The sequence below is a fragment of the Bos indicus genome, chromosome 25 (genome assembly GCF_029378745.1).
Source record: "Bos indicus isolate NIAB-ARS_2022 breed Sahiwal x Tharparkar chromosome 25, NIAB-ARS_B.indTharparkar_mat_pri_1.0, whole genome shotgun sequence".
Taxonomy (NCBI): Eukaryota; Metazoa; Chordata; class Mammalia; order Artiodactyla; family Bovidae; genus Bos; species Bos indicus.
Window position 1 is genome coordinate 40,025,968 of NC_091784.1, and position 18,657 is coordinate 40,044,624.

Sequence of the window (18,657 nt, forward strand, 5' to 3'; positions counted from 1 at the left end):
AGGGGAGGCGCGCGGGCCCGTGCGGGGCCTGTGTTGGCGCCAGGGACCTGGCGTCCCTCAGGCTCTGACCCGCCGGGATCGGCAGCTCGCGGGCAGCACGGCGCGCTGCCCTGGGCCAGCCAGGAGGGCGAGTGTGGAGCGGACAGGCACACCCACCCCAGCCAGCAAGTCGAGTGTCACCCCAGTCAGGCCTGTCTTCCTGCCGCACCGGCGTCTTCTGCGGCTAGGGCCTGCTTCCCTCTGTAATGGGCGGCGTCACTCCCGGGCTCCTGGTGCGTTGTGCCCGGGGTGCTCCCTGTGTCCGGGGCCTCCGCCTCCACGCACGCTGGGGAGAGGCTCCTTGGAGCCACGTGTGGCCGGAGCGAGAGCACTCCCTCTGGGTTAGCTGTGGATAGAGGAACGCTGCTGAGGTTTCCCCGGGCCTCCGGAGCACGCCTTGGCCTGGGCCAGCAGGGCAGGCGGCCAGCAGGGCGTGGGTGAGGAAGCAGAGGGGCCACAGGGTACCTTCACAGCCGCAGGAGAGGCCGTGGGTCTTCTCAGGAGAAGACAGCCCCAAGAGCCCCCCTGTCTTGCATCTAAGCTTGGATGTCCCTGACTGACCAGAGGATGCAGAGAGAAATACCCTGTTACCAGCCACAGGCGGGTGGGGAAAGCCGCTCCTGGAGGAGCGAGCAGAGGCTGGGGCTGCCCGCGCGTGGAGCCGCGGGGGGTGGGTGCGCCTCCTGCCGAGCCCAGGCCTGCTGCCTTGTGACCTTGGGCCAGGCGTTCGCTCTTGTAGGTGAGCGCCTTCCTCCGTGAAGAGCAGTGTGTGGAACCAAGTGTTGTTTTGTGGTTAAAATACAGACACGGAGTGAGACGCACGGTAGAGACCTGGTAAAAGTTACTTCTGTCTTATTAGTACTTGTGAGGCTTTAGCGTGAAGCGGGCCACCGGGACCCTGGCCTGACTGTTCGGGCACAGCACAGCGAGGCGCTCCTTCACAGCAGCTCTTGATCGTAACCCCCGCCCCATCGTGGTGGATGTCTGTGGCATTTCTGGTCCGTGTTCTTGGCGTGCTTGGGTACGGAGGTCTCTGACCATGACGAGATGTGTGTGTGTGTACGTGAAGGAGCACAAGAGAGAAAGGGGCCGGCAGACACTGCTTTCGAGAAGTTCTTTTTTCCCCCATTAAACGCTCATTCTGCCTCCTTCACAAGTGTCCCAGAGTCCTGGCACCACAGTGCTTCAGACTCGTCAGTCTGCCGTCAGTCTGTGCTTCAGCATCCAGAGCCCACCCTTCAGGGCCATGAGGGCGGACCCCCGGCCCGTGCCTGCTGCCTGCCGGGCTGCTGACCGGTTCCATGTCTGGGTTTCAGGCTGAGCGGCAAGCCCCTGCTGACCTCAGACGACTACGAGCTGGGAGCGGGGATGAGGAAGAGACACAAGGGGCCTGAGGAGGACCACGACGCCCTCGGCGGAGCAGGGAAAGCCCGGGGGAGGAACCAGCCTTGGGACGAGCACGAAACCTCGTCAGACTTGATGAGTCAGGTTGGTCGCCCCATCTCTCAGGTGTGCTGTTGGCTTGGGGCACAGGGTCTGGCAGGGCTGCCGGGGCTCACACCCCCCCTTTGCGGGTCTCCTGGCCCTGTTGCACAGACACTTTGGGAGTACACTCAACTGTGGAATCACTATGGATAAAATGGAATAGTAACCTGGGCGCAAATGCTTTTGTTGGGGGTGGTTGCCTTAGTGCCAGAGCCACTCCTCCAGTCTTGGTCATTGTGCAGAGCAGGGGAGGTCAGAGAGCTGGCGAAGGAACACAGCCCCAGGTGGACTGAGGCTGAAAGCTCGTCCTCTGTGTGTGCTCCGTGACCCTCTGCTGAAGCGCAGAGGAGAGACTGCGAGTTCCTAACCCGATAGTGCAATTACTCAGTTGTTTCACGGTATAATTATTTAATGAGCGGCTTCACCATTCTGGAGTTTGAAGAAACAAGGGCTTGATGCCATTGTAATTTCCTCTGGGAACTCTCCTGAGGTAAAGGGGCGAGCGCCAACGCCTTGAGTTTTCTTGTTTCTGCAGAGCATTGAAATCACCCACTTGAAGGCCCTCATCACTGAATACTAACATACCTTGTTGTCCCTCCCAGAAAAACCCTGTGGGAGGGGGCTGTTACGGTTGACTCGGGCGTCAGAGAGAAGGACCTACATAGGGGAGAGTGGGTCCGTGGGGAGGGGAAGAGAGCCAGTTTGTAGTTTGTACGTCAGCATCCTTTGTACTCTCGAACCTTGAAGGGCACTCTTGTTGTCTAATTGACACTATCCCAACTTTTTCTCTCCTTATGAAATGTTACCTGATTAGAGAGAAAATAGCAATGAGATGTTCAAATGAGGGCCATTGAAGCTGCATGTTTCAACAGCAAATGACTCCAGCTGATGGGAGACGCGCAAGCAGGAATTTATCTGTGAAATCTCTAATCATTCTTTCTGCTTCAGGCGTCCAAGGCACACTCAAGGCATTTTCTTGGCAGCTTCAGCCCATTTAGCTGGATGGCCTGGTTTAGGCTGGGAGGCCATCTTCATCACCTGCTTTAGGCAGCTGAGATAAGCAGATCAGCTGTGCTGTGAACTGGGTTTTCCATCTTCAGGTTCATCCCTCCTCCCTTAATCCAGCTACCTTCTCCCCCTTGGCTCCCTGGCAGCACTGTTTTAGGCGCTCCCCACTAGGAAGCACAGCACAGCCAGCCAGTGGCGAAGAGAACTGTAACCACAGTAAGAGCTCTTTAATAAGTGCTTCAGGTGCCTTTTCTCAGTTCATCTGCAGCACAGCCCAGTGCTGCCTGTGCGTAATCACCCCCATTTTACAGGGTAGAGGAACTGAGGCTAAGAGGAATTCAGCAACATGTTAGAAAGCCACGGAGGCAGGGAGGAGGAGCCCGGGTTCGTCTGAGCTCATGCGCTGAGACCCACTGTGGGTGTCAAATGTCTTAACCCCACGACTTCCCAACTTCCCTTTCCAGCTAAAGATTAAGAAGAAGAAGATGGCTAGCGACCAGGAGCAGTTGGCAAGCAAGCTAGACAAAGCCCTCTCCCTCACAAAGCAGGACAAGTTGAAGTCGCCCTTCAAGTTCTCAGATGGTTCTGGGGGAAAATCAAAAGCGAGCGGGGGCTGTGGCAGGTACTTGACGCCCTACGACAGCCTGCTGGGCAAGGACAGGAAGGCGCTGGCCAAAGGCCTCAGCCTGTCTCTGAAAGCCTCGCGAGAAGGTAAACACAAAAGGGCCGCCAAAGCCAGGAAGATGGAGGTGGGGTTCAAGGCCAGAGGCCAGCCCAAGTCGACCCACTCCCCCTTCGCCTCGGAAGTGAGCAGTTACTCCTACAGTAAGTAGTGGGCCGCGCCGCCTCAGGGCTGTTCTTCCTCCCTTTCCTTCCTTTCTTCCTCTTTTGGCCTTGAAAGCTCCATGGCCTCTGGTGATGGTCTCTTTTTCCGCTTTGGCGCCGGTACCAGGCCGGAAACGGAGGTGGTTGTGATGAATGGGCACTGTTGTTTGGGCGGCCACCTGTGATTGGTGGGTACTCGTGATTGGCGGGCGGGTGGGAGCGGAAGTCCGCCAGCCCTCCCGTACCCGCCTTCCGTTGGTCCGCGCTAAGGCCATCGGTGTGGAGGCCTTGTGCTACAGAGTTGGCGGTTGCTCAGCCTAGAGCGGCCGCTCGTGAAAACCATAGAGCTGACCGGGCCGCTCCCGCCCTCAGGCGGCTGCCAGTCCTCCAGCTCAGTGTTAGTGAGGAAGGCGTCTATGGAGCACACACCAGGGCGGCCTTTCTTGTCTTTGCGACGGCCCTCCACGTGGTTACCCGGTTTGTTTCCGAGGATAGATGCTGAGGCAGGGCCCAGCCCGTCAGATTGAGCGGCGCGGGATGGCCCGTCACGATGGGCGCTGCCTATTTGCAGCCGCATGCGGCTTTCGGGCCCCTGAAACGTAGCAGCTGTGGCACTGAGGGACCGAGTGTACGCGGAGCCTGCGGCCTCGCGCTTCTTGTCTGGGAACTGGGGGAGCGTGGGCTTCCGGAGCCCGGACGGCCTTGTCCTCACCCCCACCCCCGACACCCTTCCGCTGGCCCAGAGCCCGCCGCTTGGCACCTAATAGGTGCTCGGTAAGTACCTGGGCGGAACGTGTGATGCCAGGATGGCTGCCCAGGGCTGGGGTCGTCGCAGCAAGGCCGGGGAGGGGCTGTTTGCCTCCAGGCATCTGTCCGCGGGTTTCTTCGAGGGGGACCCGAGGCTGCGACTTGGGTAGAAAGCTTTCTCCTTAGTGACTGCGTGCGTCTGTATGACTGGGCCTTTCATCGGCTCTGTCTACTTCATGGGGTCGGGGGCGAGGGTGATGACTGTTAAGGGCAAGAAATGGTGTGTGTTCTTAAGGAAAGAAAGTCTCTATAGAGTTAAGATACCATGGCCTGCCCCCGAGTGCTGTCCAGAGCCCTAAGTGAGCTGGCTGGGTGGGTGAACAGCTGGGAGAAGGCATCTGGCGTGAGATGAAGCTGCTGCTGTTGTCTTTGGATTTTAACGTTCCTGGTTTTGGTTGTCCTGGGTCTCCAGCCTTGATGCTCATGGGTGGGGGGGCGAGGATCTACTTTTGTGTCTTATGTCCCCTGGGTGGGATCAGTGGCCGAAACACCTCAGATTCAGATGGGTGTGAGCTGAGCGGCACTGCCCAGGCCCCTGGCTGCCTCGTGCCAGTTCTAGAGACTTGTAGTTCCGAAGGAGAAGGGAAGGGCTTTCCTTTGCTTGTTCTGGAATATCACAGAGAGAGCAGGGATTGCTTTTCCTTTGATCTTTCAGTGGATGTGGCCTAGCTGGTGTTGGAAGGATCCTCTGCTCTCCCCCTCTTACAGGGGATGAGGTGGGGTTCAGGCTAGAGTCCAGAGAGAAGCTGAGGTCTTTGCAGGGGGGAGGGGGGCTCTAAGCTGCCAAGTCCACTGCGGCAGATGTGTGTAGGCACGCAAAGCAGTGTTCAGATTGCTCATCTCTGTTGCGCTCTTGTCTAAAACTGCACTGTTCAGTTGAGAGAAGTGGGTTAATGCTGCCACAGGTTGGTCAAAAGGCCTGTCTGCAGTTAGCTGGTGGCTATGATGTGAGAGTGGAGAGAGTGGCTGGCTGTGGAGAGAGTGCATCTCTTCTATTTTTCGCATTAGTCTTTTTGTCTTCCCTGTAAATGCCTGCATGCAGGGTCATGAAGAAGTCGAGGTGTTTCCTAGCCTTGAGATGCTGTATCAGGAGGAGAGAACGTCGCCCTCCTGCATTTTCACTGTGGGTTGTAGGGATCCGGTGGCTTGCTTGGGTTCTGGTGGGAAGCCAAGTTGGTCCTTGTCACGCACGGACTTGTCCAGCCTGGCAAGTGGCTTCAAGAAGGACAGGATGAAGCACACAGGAGGGAGAGCTGTGGCTATGGGACAGGCAGAGGCGTGTCCTCGTCCCACCCAGAGTTGCCAGACTATCCTGCAGTTGGGTGTTGAGTGGAAAGCATAGATGTTGGAGGAGGCAGCCAGAGAACCCCTGCCCCCCAGCATATGCGCGTGCGCACACGTGCACACACATACACACACACTCTCTCTCTTCCTCCTTCTCTTGGACTCGGGGAGGGCAGCTGTGTTGGTTAACGTCTTTGGGACGGATTTGACGAGATGAAGGGATTACAGCCTTTGGCTGCAGAGCCTTTCCGTCCTATGGAATCTCGCTCACCAGCCTCGCGTGTAGAACAGACCAAAGTGGTGTGAGTCTGCCTGGGGAGGGATTGGAAGGGGCCAGAGCTGTGCCCACTTGACAGCTCCCTCCCCAAAGCCTCAAGCAGCTCCAAGGCTGGAGACGTGTGGGAGGCCAGAACCAGCATGCTGGTCCCCCCTCTCAGATAGGAAAAGAAACGGGGTAGGGCTGGGAGCTGCAGTGTCATTCGTCAGATGCCGCTGTGCTGACTGCCGAGCAGGAAGCTGGGTTGTGAGTCTTTACACGCTTGCCCCGAATACCACTGCGAGCTGGTGTTTTGGGAAAGAGGGGCTTTACCTGAGTCTTCCCTTCTTAGGCTGCTTCCCTCCCCACGAGGAGCCCATGGGCTGGCTGCAGTCCTGTGGGGTGGACTGGACTCGGCAGTGACCTCCCTGCGCAGGGCAGAGACCTTCCTGAGAGTGGGGCTTCCACCTCCTGCAGGGCCAGGAAAGACTGTTCGCCCTGTGGCCGTGTGGTGGGTGGTGCTGGCAGCAGCGGCCCAGCCAGGGCCTGGGTCCAAACCATGCAAGATGGGTTGTGTGGGGCCTGCGGCTCAGAGGCCTCCCAGGTGAGAGATGAGGCCCGGATGGGGAAGAGCGTGCCAGGTGGTGGAACTCTGCCGAGTCCACGGCCGGTGGGCGTTTGGACCTCGGTTCTGGCGCGTGGCCGAGTGTCCTCAAAGGTGCCGAGGCTGATGGAAGAGACCCTAGCCCCTTCCTTCCCTGGCTCTGTGACTTATCTTTATTAAAAACTACTTTGACTGCAGATACGGATTCAGAGGAAGAGGAGGAATTCCTGAAGGACGAGTGGGCTGCCCAGGGCCCCTCCAGCTCCAAACTGACACCTTCCCTCTTGTGCGGCATGGTGGCGAAGAATAGCAAGCCAGCCGGTGGCCCCAAGCTGACCAGGAGGGGCCTGGCAGGCGCCCGGACTCTGAAGCCCAAGCCGGCCGCCGGCAGGAAGCAGCCGTTTTGTTTGCTGCTTCAAGAGGTCGAGCCCCGTTCCTCCTTCAGCGATTCCTCGGAGGACTCGTTTGACCAAGGTTACTAGCTCCAAACACAAAATAACCTTCCATGTTTCCTATCGAGCGAGTGAGTGCGAGAGCGAGAGCGGAGCGCGAGCGCAGGGAGGGCGGCCGGGAGCCGCCGGGATGGCCTGGCCAGGGCGGCCGTCCAGTTCTTGGCAGCGTAGCCTGCTGTATCAGCCTGGGTCCTTTAATTTTTGTTTTTATTTGTACCTGTATCATTGTGATAATACCATTGGCTGGCTCTTTTGGAGCTTCTATATGGACTGTTTTTAGTCTTCCTCCCCTTCTCCCACCTCCGCCCGCCTGCCCCTCCCCTCGTCTTCCCGTCCCTGGACTGCAGGCCTGGGTGGGTCCTCCTGGCGTGGCCATGGCCTCGGAGGCCTCCCAGGGGACGTTTTGTAAATGGAATTCTGTCGTGTGGGCGTGTGACTTGATGTTTGTACCGCAATTTTGGTAATACCAAGCTTTATTAAACATACCGAGTTCATTTTTAACTAAACCCGTGTGCCTTGTCTCTCTTGCTGTGTCCTGACTGGACCATTAGGTTGCCGCTTCCCTCATTTGTTCCCCCCTCCCCTCCTCCCCACCCCACCCTCACCCCCACCCCACCCCACCCTACCCCAAAAGGGGTAGAAGGAGTAACGCAGTCTGCGCTCTCTCTATTATTCAAATATCCCTGGTAGCTGTTGGCATGCCTTTCATTTTCCAGGTTTAAAGTCAACTGCTTTCACCTCAAGCTTCATCTTTTTTTTTTTTAAGCTGCTTGTTTGTCTTTTGTTTTCTTAAAGCTGTTTATGCAACAGTGGTTAAAAAACTTGCAAACGCTCATTTTCTAACACGTTGCTGTTTTGGAGGGCATGTAGGCAGTGCAGGATCACGACCACTCTGCATCCCCGAGCTCTGTTGTGAAATGCAAAGGCTTCATTGCCTTGTGGGGCAGAGCTCAGAGGAGTCCAGGAGTCCCAGGCTGGTCTGCCCCCGGCCTCACTTAGGCAGACAGGGTTGGTTTCGGCGACCCCTGTGAGCTCCCTGGTAGACTGACTGGTCCCAGTCTTCCAGGACCTCCACTCCCAGATGTCCTGAGGTGGGGGTGAGGCTTTCCAACCCTGGTTTAGGGTTTGCTTCAGGGCAGACCCCTTTCAGGGACCCCAGAGCTGGTGGGGGGATCGCAGAATCCTGGGGGGTCTGAGCCTGACTGGGAGGCGTTTGGATGATCAGGAGAGGATGGAGCCGGTGCCTCGGGGCTCAGGCTCCCCGTGCGGCCGCCACACCTGATTGAGCACAGCCTGGGCCGCTAGGTCTCCCGCCGGCCTCGTCTTGTAAGGCCTTTGTGGACACGTCTGGCTGGTTCCTCATTCCCCTCTCGCCTCCCCGGGGCTGGGTCCCCATGCCTCCTCCCCCTCAGAGGCCAGAGTTCCAGCTTCCAAGGTTTGGAGCTCCCACCCTAGCCCAGACCCCACAGAGAAGCAGGCAGCATCCCAGATCTCGTAGCCACGGGCCCACCCACCAGGGCCAGACCCAGCAGCAGACAAAGCCCGTGCAGGGGGCAGGCGGGTCTTCGCTGCACCCAGACCGTTGGTCAGGTCTCGAAAGGGATATTTGGGTAATAGGGCCTTCCTGATGCCTGATACTAAAACACCTAACTGGCTTGGCTTTTCTGGTGTGTCTGCTTTCTCCCCCCAGCAGCTTGGCCATACCTTCACCCTTGACCCCTCCCCATGACGCTTTGAATGTCTGTTTTGGTCTCTCGCATTTGCTCTCACGCTGCACTCTGGACGCACAGCGAAGGCTGGGAGTAGGGCAGACGCGCAGCGGGTCACTGAGCTTGGGTGCGAGCCGGGCTCGTTGCTCCGTAGGTAGGCACAACCCCTTTCTCTGTGTCCCCTCTGCACCCCCCACCCCTCGGGGTTTGCCCCCATCGGCTATGGCAGCAGCGGATCGCTTTGGCATTTACGGATCGGGTTTTGAAAAACCAAGTGACAAGAGCCAACCCCCACATATTGAGCCAACAGGTTTTTTTTTTTTTCCTCTGGGAAAAAAAAAAAGTTTTTCTGCATTTCCTCAGGTTTCTTTGTTGGGACTTTTTCCTCCCCTTGCCCTTGGCAAGCTCTGTCGCCTCAGGTGTGGACAACTCCCGAGTGGCTTCCGTGGTCCCGAGACACCTTCCCTCTCTCAGCTTCCCCTACCCCCTTGGGCTCTGGCCTGAGCGGACTGGCCACCCTGGGAGGAAGCCAGGGCTGGCCCACAGGCTTGCGGGAGCAGGAGATAGGGAAGGGTCTCAGGAGACCAGGGTGACCCAGTCAGCATTTCTTTTGTGGGAGACACGCCCTTTATTTTGGCCTTTTGCTTCCCAAACATTCTTCCATCTCGTGGTGCCGGGTTCAGGCTACTCCTGGCTTTCTGGGATCCAATGCAGACAGACGTCCCGGACATCCAGAAACCCAGAGCCAGACCAGGAACCCTGGGTGGGAGAGAGAGCCGGAGTCTCCACACCTGAGCAGCCCCACGCCCACCCCCAGCCCAGCCAGCCCCCTGCCCGCCACCCTGCTCAGACTGGCCAAGCCCCAGGGTGGAGGGGGGCCTGCCCGAAGCGGGGGACCCAGGCGCTGCCAGAAGTCTGCCTACACTTAGCCTGCTTTGCCGCTGTGGCCCACTGGGCGGAGACAGAACCATGTGGCGTCCGCAATGTGAATGGATCGCAAGTGTGCACGGCCTGCCTGCCGCCTGCCCGCCCCGCCGGCCTCCATCCCGCTGCCCCCATCGCTCAGGGAGCCGGGTCTCCGTCCGCTCACCCTCCTAACAGCCCTCCTCTCTGCCTCCTTCCTTTCTCAGCCCCTTCTGGGCCTCCCTCAAGCTCTCATCCGCCTCCCTCACCGAGGGCTCCCTCGGCTGGGACAGGCGGACCAGACCCCCCCCGCCCCTCCCCCACCCCTCGTCCTCCCTGGCACCCCCGAGGCCGCCTTTTTGGGCCGCTCACTGCAGTGCAGCAAGCAGGCGGCTGGGGGGCGTTGGCAGGAGAATGTGGAGTTGGCCACCGTCTAGGGCTCGTCCGCCCCTGGACCCAGACTCCCGGTCCCCAGACATTGCAGAGAGGCAGTAGCTCATAGTCCTCCTTCCTCTTCTTGGCGAGTCCCCTCCAGGCTCCCAGTGCCCTTGGGCAGACGGGCACCTCCTTGGTCACAGCGCCTTGCGGGCAGACTGGCCGGATGCCCTCCCACCCACTGGCCTGGTGGGGTCAGCTGAGCTGTCTCCCCAGAAAGGCGGGGAAGCTGGCCTGTACCTCCAGGCCATCTCTCTTTCTGGCGGAGGACTTAATTCACGTGCACGGAAGGTCACCTTCCCTGGTGCGACCTCCAGCCCCACTGCCCTCCCTGCCTTTGTGCCAATGGTCCGAGCTGGGCCAGTTCTTGGGGAGAAGCACCTTTCCGTCTCACCACCCAGCGAGGTGGGCTGGGGCTCTCCAAGAGTCTTTTTCCCACTAGGCCGTGGGTGGTGAGTCGCCAGCCCCGTGTTCAAGTCCCACTCTGCCGCCTAAGCACCTGACCGTGTGGAGCAGAGTGGGCCGACGAGCCCGGCCACTCCCTTCCTGGCCCCTGGAGGTGTAGCCGGCTGTGGCTCCCTTGGCTGAGCCAAGCTGAGATTCTCACAGATAAGGAAACAGCAGCTCAGAGAGGACTGTGGATTTGCCCCAGGCTTCCCCAAGGTGCTGGGCCTCAGCTGTGGACCCCAGAGCCTGTAGAGCATTACCATCATGGGAGCCCCTGACCCACTCCGAGATGAGACAGAACTCCACCTTCTGCTGCCAGCCAACCCCCAGGCCTCCCACGGGCGAGACTGCCCCCTGTCCGCCCCCACATACTCTGGGGCCAGCGCCCGGCCTGCGCCCGCAGGGTCCTCCCGCCCCCTGCCACCCGCCCTGCCCTCACCTCCCTCCTCCTCCTCCCGCCTCCTCCCCCAGCTTTCACGTGTGTGTTGGGTTGTGTGCGCGCGTGTGTGCGTGTGAGACCGTGGAGAGCGCTGTCTCCAGTCCTCGTCCGTGTGTCCGTCCCCTGCCCACAGCACAGGTGCATGTTGGTGCTCCCCTGCAGAAACATTTGCCTCCCAAAGCCGCCGCCCACCTCTGGGCTGCCAGGTTGCCCAGGTCTTGGGCTCGCTTTGACGGCTGGGGGCGGCAGGGGGTGGGAGGCGTGTGGGCTGGTGAGTCCGGAGCCAGGCTGGGGCCGCGGCCCCCCCTCGCTGGCGCTGTGGCGGCGTTGGGGGCGGCGGGGGGCGGCGCCGGCCCGGGCCAAGGCTCTGACTCGTGCCCTGTTTTCTGCACGCCAGATGAGAGCTCCGAGGAGGAGGACGAGGACGATGAGCCGGAGGAGGATGAGGCTGCTGGCGGCTATAGGCTGGGCGCCCGGGAGCGGGCCCTGTCACCAGGCCTGGAGGAGAGCGGGCTGGGCCTGCTGGCGCGCTTTGCTGCTAGCGCCCTGCCCAGCCCCACTGTGGGGCCATCCCTGTCCGTGGTGCAGCTGGAGGCCAAGCAGAAGGCCCGCAAGAAGGAGGAGCGGCAGAGCCTGATGGGTGAGTCCCGGCGGTGGGCTGTGTGGCGGCGGGTCCCACTGCCCGGCCTGCAGGAGGGGCTCAAGAGAAGGACGGGAACTCCAGGGCTGGGCCAGGCCTGGGTGGACGGCCCTGGTGATGGGGGCCTCCCTGGCCTCCCACTCCCTGGGGAGGGGTCTCCAGAGCTGTGCCCTGACCTTCACTGGCGATGCTCCCAGCAAACAGGACCTCAGGCGCCCAGAGGCAGCTCTGGGGTCTGCAGAGGCCTCGGATCTGCACGCTGGGGGCTGTGGGAGCCCACCGGAGGCCCCTGGCCCAGCCCAGGGGTAAGGGAGACCGCTGCAGGTTGGCGACACCCAGGCTGAGCCAGGAGAGAAAAATGGGAGCTGGCTAAGGCGATGTAGGAGAAGTCGAGGCGCACGTGGCAAGAACAGGCCGCACGAAGGTCTGGAAGAAGGGGAAGCTCTTCACACTTAGGGCAGTAGGTGGGGCTGGTTTATTCAGTGAGATGCGTTGGCCCAGACAGGGCAGATTTCGTGGGCCTGGGGTTGCAACCCAGCGGAGGTCATTAGTGCGGGTGACCAGGTGCCGGCTTACCGTCTCACTGCCCGGCTGGGCAGACAAAGGCAGCAGGCACCAACCCTCGGGCAGGAGGCCTAGCCGTATCCTGGCCCTGCGTCCCTCCTTTCTGCGTCTCCAGTCGTATCTCTGTCTTCTTGGGACAGACAGACACCTTGGGACCGTCTCCTGGGCTCACTCCCATTCTCACGGGGCCACTTTCCCCGCGTGGACCCAGCTCACCTTCACCGGGGGTTAGTGTTTGGGCTGTCAGCTCCCTTTGCCCTTTTCTGAGCCTCGGTGGTACACATGAGGCCCTCCTGGCAGGGGCTGGAGCATGGGAAATGGGCCCTGCTTGCCACCCTGCCACCCCGACCCCCTGGCCTCCCGCAGCTGCCCGGACTTCATGCACCCCAGAGCGCATTCCCAGTGGCCCGCACCACCTCCAGAGACCACGTCTGTTCAGGGCTGGATGGCCCAGTGCTTTCTGTGCTGAGAAACGTTCCACTGTCAGGACGGACCACAGTTGGTTTCTTCATTCACCTGCTCAAGGCCCCAAAGGACGTCTGGGTGGCACCGTGGTTCTGGCAGTTTTCACTGAAGCTTCTCTAGACTTCTGTGTGCAGGTTTTTGTCTGGACCTGTTTTCAGCTCCTTTGGGTAAATACCAAGGAGTGTGATCACTAGATTATATGCATATGTTAAGATCACGCTTCGTTTTTTAAGAAACTGCCAGACTGTCTTTCGAAGTTAACCACCGTTTTGCAGTCCCGCCAGCAGTGAATGGGAGTTGCTGCTGCTCAGCACCCTCACCAGCGTTTGGTGTTAGTGTTTTGGATTCTGGACGTTCTCGTTGTTTTAATTTGCATTTTTCCTAATGATACGCTGTGGAGCATCTTTTCTTATGCTTATTATTTGCTATTTGCATATCTTCTTTGGTAAAGTGTTTGTTAAGGTTTTTGTCCCATTCTTAAATTGGGTTATTTAATTTAAATCTTAATACTGAGTTTTAAGGGTTCCTTTTGTATTTCAGATAACAGTCAGATGTGTCTTTTGCAGACATTTTCTCCTGGGTCTCATCTTTTCATTCTCTTGGCAGTGCCTTTCACAAAGCAGAAAATTTTAATTTTACTGAAGTCCAGCTTATCAGTTCTTTTTTTTTTTTTTTAATGGATCCTGCCTTTGGTTTTGTATCTAAAAATTTACCGCCATACCAAAGGCCATCTAGATTTTCTCCTACATCATCGTCTAGAAATCCTGTATTTTTGCAGTTCTAAGTTTAGGCCTGTGGTCCAGCGTGAATTAACTTTTGTGAAGGGTGTAAGGTCTGCGTCCAGGTTCTGGTTTTTTTTTGCACGTGGATGTCCAGTGGCTCCAGCACCGTCTGTTGAGAAGATTCTGTCTTTTCCATCGTATTGCCTTTTCTCCTTTGTCAGACGTCACCGGACAGTTTGATGGCAGTCTCTTTCTGGGCTCTCTCTGCTGTCCCATTGACCTGTTTGTCTATTCTTTTGCCAATATCTCCCTGTCTTGATTACTCTACCTTCACAGTAAGTCTTGAAATGAGTTACCTTCAGCCCTCTGACTTGGTTCTTATCTTTAAATATTGAGTTAGCTGTTGTGGGCCTTTTGCCTCAATATACAAACTTTAGAATTGGTGTCTACAAAATAACTCGCTGCATTTCTTACTGGGTTTATTACATTGAATCCATAGATCAATTTGGAAAGAAATGACACTTTGACAGTATCAGTTCTTCCTGTTGGCAATGGACTAGCTTTGATTTCTTTTATCAGATTTTTTTTTAATAGTTTTCCTCATTTGGATCTTTTACATATTTTGTTAAATTTAGCTTCCTTCATTTTGCGGATCGCTAGTGTAAGTAATACCGTCTTTTAAGTTTCAGATTCCCACTTGTTCATTGCTGGTATATGGGAAAGATCCTTATCCACTGTGCCACCAGGGAAGGCCTTTAGGATGCTATTGTAAATGGAATTCTGTTCATTTTTGCAGTGCTTGCTGCTAATGTATAGAAATGTAACTGATTTTTGTAAATTGATCTTATATCTTACATCCTTGCTAAACTCATTTGTTCTAATAATTTTTTTAAAGTAGATTCCTTAGGATTTTCTATATATAAGATCAGTTCAGTTCAGTGCAGTCGCTCAGTCGTGTCCGACTCTTTGCGACCCCATGAACCGCAGCACGCCAGGCCTCCCTGTGCATCACCATCCCTGTCCGTCATCCGGGAGTTCACTGAGACTCACGTCCATCGAGTCAGTGATGCCATCCAGCCATCTCATCCTCTGTTGTCCCCTTCTCCTCCTGCCCCCAATCCCCCCCAGCATGAGTCTTTTCCAGTGAGTCAACTCTTTGCATGAGATGGCCAAAGTACTGGAGTTTCATGCCATCTACAAATAGAGGTAGTTTTATGTTTTCCTTTCCAATGTATAGTCCCTTTATTTTCCTTGCCTAATTGCTCTGGCTAGGATCTTGCGTTCAATACTGAGCAGAAGTGCTGAGAATAGATATCTTTGTTTTTTTTTTTTCCTGTCCTCCCTGCTCCATAGATATCTTTGTGAGAAAGCTTTCATACTTTTTTCTATTAAGTATGATGTGGTTGTTTAGTTGCTAAGTCATGTCCAACTCTTTACGACCCCATAGACTGTAGCCTGCCAGGCTCCTCTGTCCATGGAATTTCCCAAACAAGAATAGTGGAGTGGGTTCCCGCTTCCTTCTCCAGGGTATCTTCCTGACCCAGGATCTCTTCCATGAACCCAAGTCCCCTGCTTGGCAGGTGGATTCTTTACCACTGAGCCACCTGGGAACCCCAAATATAATGTTAACAGTGGTTTTTTTTCTTCATTTGTCAGGTTAAGGAAGTTTCCTTCTGTTTCTCATTTGTTGAGTGGTTTTATCACAAAGGGGTACTGGATTTTGTCAGTTGCTTTTTCTGTGTCTGTTGATGTGCTGTTCATGTGGTTTTAATGTTTTATCCTATTAATATGGTGTATTATATTGATTTTGTAAAGAGTGTCCAAGCAGCCTTGCCTGCCTGGCCTGTGTCTCACGGGGTCACGGTGTATAATCTTGCCTGTGCGTTTCTGCGTTGCATTTACGTCTGTTTATAGTTATGTTTTCTTGATGGATCGATCATTTTATCATTGTGAAACGTCCTTCTTCTTTCTTGATTTCTGTCTTCAAACCTATTTTGTCTGATAATAGTAGAGACATACCTCACAGATCATGTGGGTTTAATTCCAGACCAACGCAATGTTGCATTTACCCAATATTGCAGTAAAGTGAGCCACACAAATGTTTTGGTTTCCCAATGCATATAAAAGTTGTGTTTATACCATGCTGCTGCTGCTAAGTCACTTCAGTCGTGTCCGACTCTATGTGACCCCATAGACGGCAGCCACCAGGCTCCCCCATCCCTGGGATTCTCCAGGCAAGAACACTGAAGTGGGTTGCCATTTCCTTCTGCAATGCAGGAAAATGAAAAGTGAAAGTGAAGTCGCCCGGTCGTGTCTGACTCTTAGCGACCCCATGGACTGCAGCCTACCAGGCTCCTCCATCCATGGGATTTTCCAGGCAAGAGTACTGGAGTGGGGTGCCATTGCCTTCTCTGGTTTATACCATATTATAGTCCTAAAGATGCAGTAGCATTATATCTTAAGAAAAAAAGCACCTACCTCAGTTAAAAAATATTTTATTGCTAAAAATCGACAACCATCTTCTGAGCCTTCAGTGAGTTGTAGTAGTAACATCAAAGATCACTGCTCACAGATATAACAAGCATGGTATCATATAATGATAATGAAGGAAGTTGAAATCTTGTGAGAATTACCAAAATGGGACACAGAGGCATAGAGGGAGCAAACGCTCTTGGAAGACGATCGCCCACAGACGTGCTCGACGCAGGGTTGCCACCGATCTCGAGTTGGTAAAAGGTGCAGTTTCACAATGAAGTGAGGCCTGTCTATACAGCCACTGCAGCTCAACTTTGGTTACTCTTCGCATTGTATGTCTCTCTTAATCCCCTGACGTTCAGCCTATTTTTGTCTTATTCTCTTCTCTACTATTTTTTGTCTGTTTTCTGGGCCTGTTCCTTTTTCCTCCTTTCTGCCTGTTTTTTTGGGGAGGAGGAGACGTTTCACTGGACGCTGGTTGGGAATCAAGGCTGGGGGTTCTGCTGCCTGCTCCGGCCTGTCCGCAGTGAGGCTGCGGCAAGACGCTTCCGTCTCTGCGGGCCTCGTGCTTGTCCCCACCGCGGGGCCTGACGAGGCCGTGTCCTCTGTTCCCGGCACTGCTTGTGCTGCCCCAAAGGCTCTTAACTGTTATCTTCCTACCCGATCTTGCGGTGAGCAGGAGGCCCCAGCCCCTGCTCTCCAGGCGAGGGTCCAGTCCCGCCCGCCGCCCTGCCCGCGCCGGCTCCCTGTGCGGTGCGCCTGCAGCGGTCTGTGTGCATCCTGGATTGCAGGTGGCTTTCTGCAAGGGACCTGTCATCAGGTGGGGTCTCAGTCCCTCATACCCAGAAGCAGAGCTCACAGACCAAGAGTGTTTTATGGCCTGCACCCTAATCAGCCAAGAAAGCCCCAGCTGTCTCCCCTGCAGCAGGAAGTCTGTTAACAAAAGATGAATTAATAAGATCATCATTCTTTGCAAGTGGTTCCTTCTCCTGGAGTGTGGCCCCTCCCCTGGCCCTGCCCTTGCCACCGAGGCTGCATCTGTTGGGGTGATGGGTCTCAGCCTCCCGCAAGAGCCTTTGTGGCCAGGCTGCTGGCTGCCCAAGGGTCAGTAGGCCTGAGGTTCAGCCCTGGCTTCTCGGCTGACCTGGGGCAAGTCCTTCGCTGGGGCGGTCAGCCCAGGACTGTCACAGACATCTCGTCCCTGGGGTCTGCCTGGAGGAGGCAGGCCCCTCTTCATTCCCCTGATGGGGAGAAGCACCACTCACCCCCATTTAGAGTCTTCTCCTGGCCACCAGCTCTGGGCCAAGCTTTGCGCTGTACCACTCTGGGGGCTCCAGGAGAAAGTGGGGATCTACTTCTTGGAGTGGAGCACGCCAAGATAGACAAACACAGACGGGACCTCTGCAGTGTGCCGTGTACCTGTGGTGAGGAGGGGTGGCCCGAGGACTCCCCAGGGCGCGGAGTGGGTCTTCTCAGAAAGGAGGCTGCAGTCATCCAGGTGGAGGGCAGGGAGAGATGGTGGTGTGGGCAGAGGGGCCAGAAGGAGCGAAGACCAGGGGGCTTACAAGGACAGAGGACAACGGATGTTGGGGAGAGGTTGTGCGTTCAAGGAGCCCAGGAGCTGGGCGGAAGCTGGGGGCTGCCCTGCAGCAGAGGGAAGTGGCCCCCTGGCTGTGGGGAGGGGCTGGGCCCCAGATCTGTGTGGATTCTGGGGAATCCTGTCCTCTTGAAAGGGGACTGGGTGTCTAGGACCCCCAGTTTTGAGAGGCAAGGCCGTGCTGGGGCTTGGGGATTTTGTGTGGACTTTCCCGCCTACCTCCCTTAGAGCTGCTGCCCGTGCAGGTGTGGGGCTCTCCCCGGCTCACCCTCCCAGGGCTCCTGGATGCTCGAGGAGGCCCAGGAAGAGCTGGGAAGCTCACACGTGGCCAGGCAGGAGATGCCACATTCCCAGACAGTGCTTTGGGGCAAAGGGTCTGGAGCAGAGTCTGGGCAGCCTGGGGTGATTCGGGATGGGAGTGGGCCACAGTCCTTCGGATCTTCGGCCTCAGGATCCTCCCTGGAAGCGGCGGAAGCCTCCCTGGGTGGCCTCGTCCCTGCAGCAGGGGTGGGGTGGCCAGGGTGGGAAGTGGGGGCCGCAGAGCGCCCCGTCCACAGCCGCCCCCCTCACCTGCACGCAGGCACGGAGTTCGAGTACACCGACTCAGAGAGCGAGGTCAAGGTGCGGAAGCGGTCACCCGCCGGCCTGCTGCGGCCCAAGAAGGGGCTGGGGGAGCCAGGTCCAGCCCTGGCCGCGCCTGGTGCGCGCACCCCCGGCCCCAGCAGCCCCGACAAGGCCAAGCTGGCGGCCGAGAAGGGGCGTAAGGCCCGCAAGTCGCGGGGCCCCAAGGAGCCGGGCCCGGAGGCGGGGCCCGAGGCCAGCGACGACGACCTGTGGACGCGGCGGCGCAGCGAGCGGATCTTCCTGCATGACGCCTCGGCGCCCCCCGCGCCCAGCAGTGCCGCGCCCACCGCCGCCAAGCCTGGCCGCTGCGCCAAGGCCGGCCTGCCCAGCCCGCGCAAGGACGCCGGCCGCGCCAGGGACAGGAAGGACCCCAGGAAGGTAGGCCTGGGACGGGGAGGCCGGGCGCCCGGGGGGCAGCGCGATGCTGAGACCTCCGTTGGTGGTGGGCACTCCTCTGGGTGCCCCTCGACGGGCGTCTTTGGTGAGGACACCCGGCAGCTGGGCCAGTAAGTGCCGTCGTGTGAAGCGTGGTCTCAGGCGGTGTTCCAAGGCCTCTATGGGAACTGTCGCATGCTCCAGGGCAGTGACTGCTGTCAGTGGCAAAGGCTCACCCCAAAGGAAAACCTCATTTCTGGAGAAGTTAGTGAAAATAGAGCTGGGATTTTTTTTTTCCCCACCCGAGGGAACACCTCCCTTTTGAGAACTCTGTGAGAAGTCTGTATTGATGGGGCCTGCTGCCTTTCCAGCTGCACTCATACCGTACAGCCAGCTCACAACATGGGTCTCTGGCTCAGGCCCCTCTGCCCTGCGTCCCCCACACCACAGTGTCATTCTCGAGAAAGCCACCCAAAGAGACGGAACTCGGCGTCGGCTGGTA

General features: G+C 57.2%; 1 protein-coding gene across 5 annotated transcripts in view; it reads left to right on the top strand.

The window, feature by feature from the left end:
• The window catches only part of TNRC18 (trinucleotide repeat containing 18), an 84,282-nt gene that overhangs the window by 48,959 nt on the left and 16,666 nt on the right, over window positions 1-18,657 (top strand). For all 5 annotated transcript variants that reach the window (XM_070780248.1, XM_070780249.1, XM_070780250.1 and 2 more), the window contains 5 exons: window positions 1,356-1,527; window positions 2,997-3,357; window positions 6,507-6,782; window positions 11,091-11,333; window positions 17,737-18,158. In XM_070780248.1, coding sequence (XP_070636349.1) covers window positions 1,356-1,527; window positions 2,997-3,357; window positions 6,507-6,782; window positions 11,091-11,333; window positions 17,737-18,158 — 1,474 coding nt within the window. The remainder of the gene's footprint in view (window positions 1-1,355; window positions 1,528-2,996; window positions 3,358-6,506; window positions 6,783-11,090; window positions 11,334-17,736; window positions 18,159-18,657) is intronic.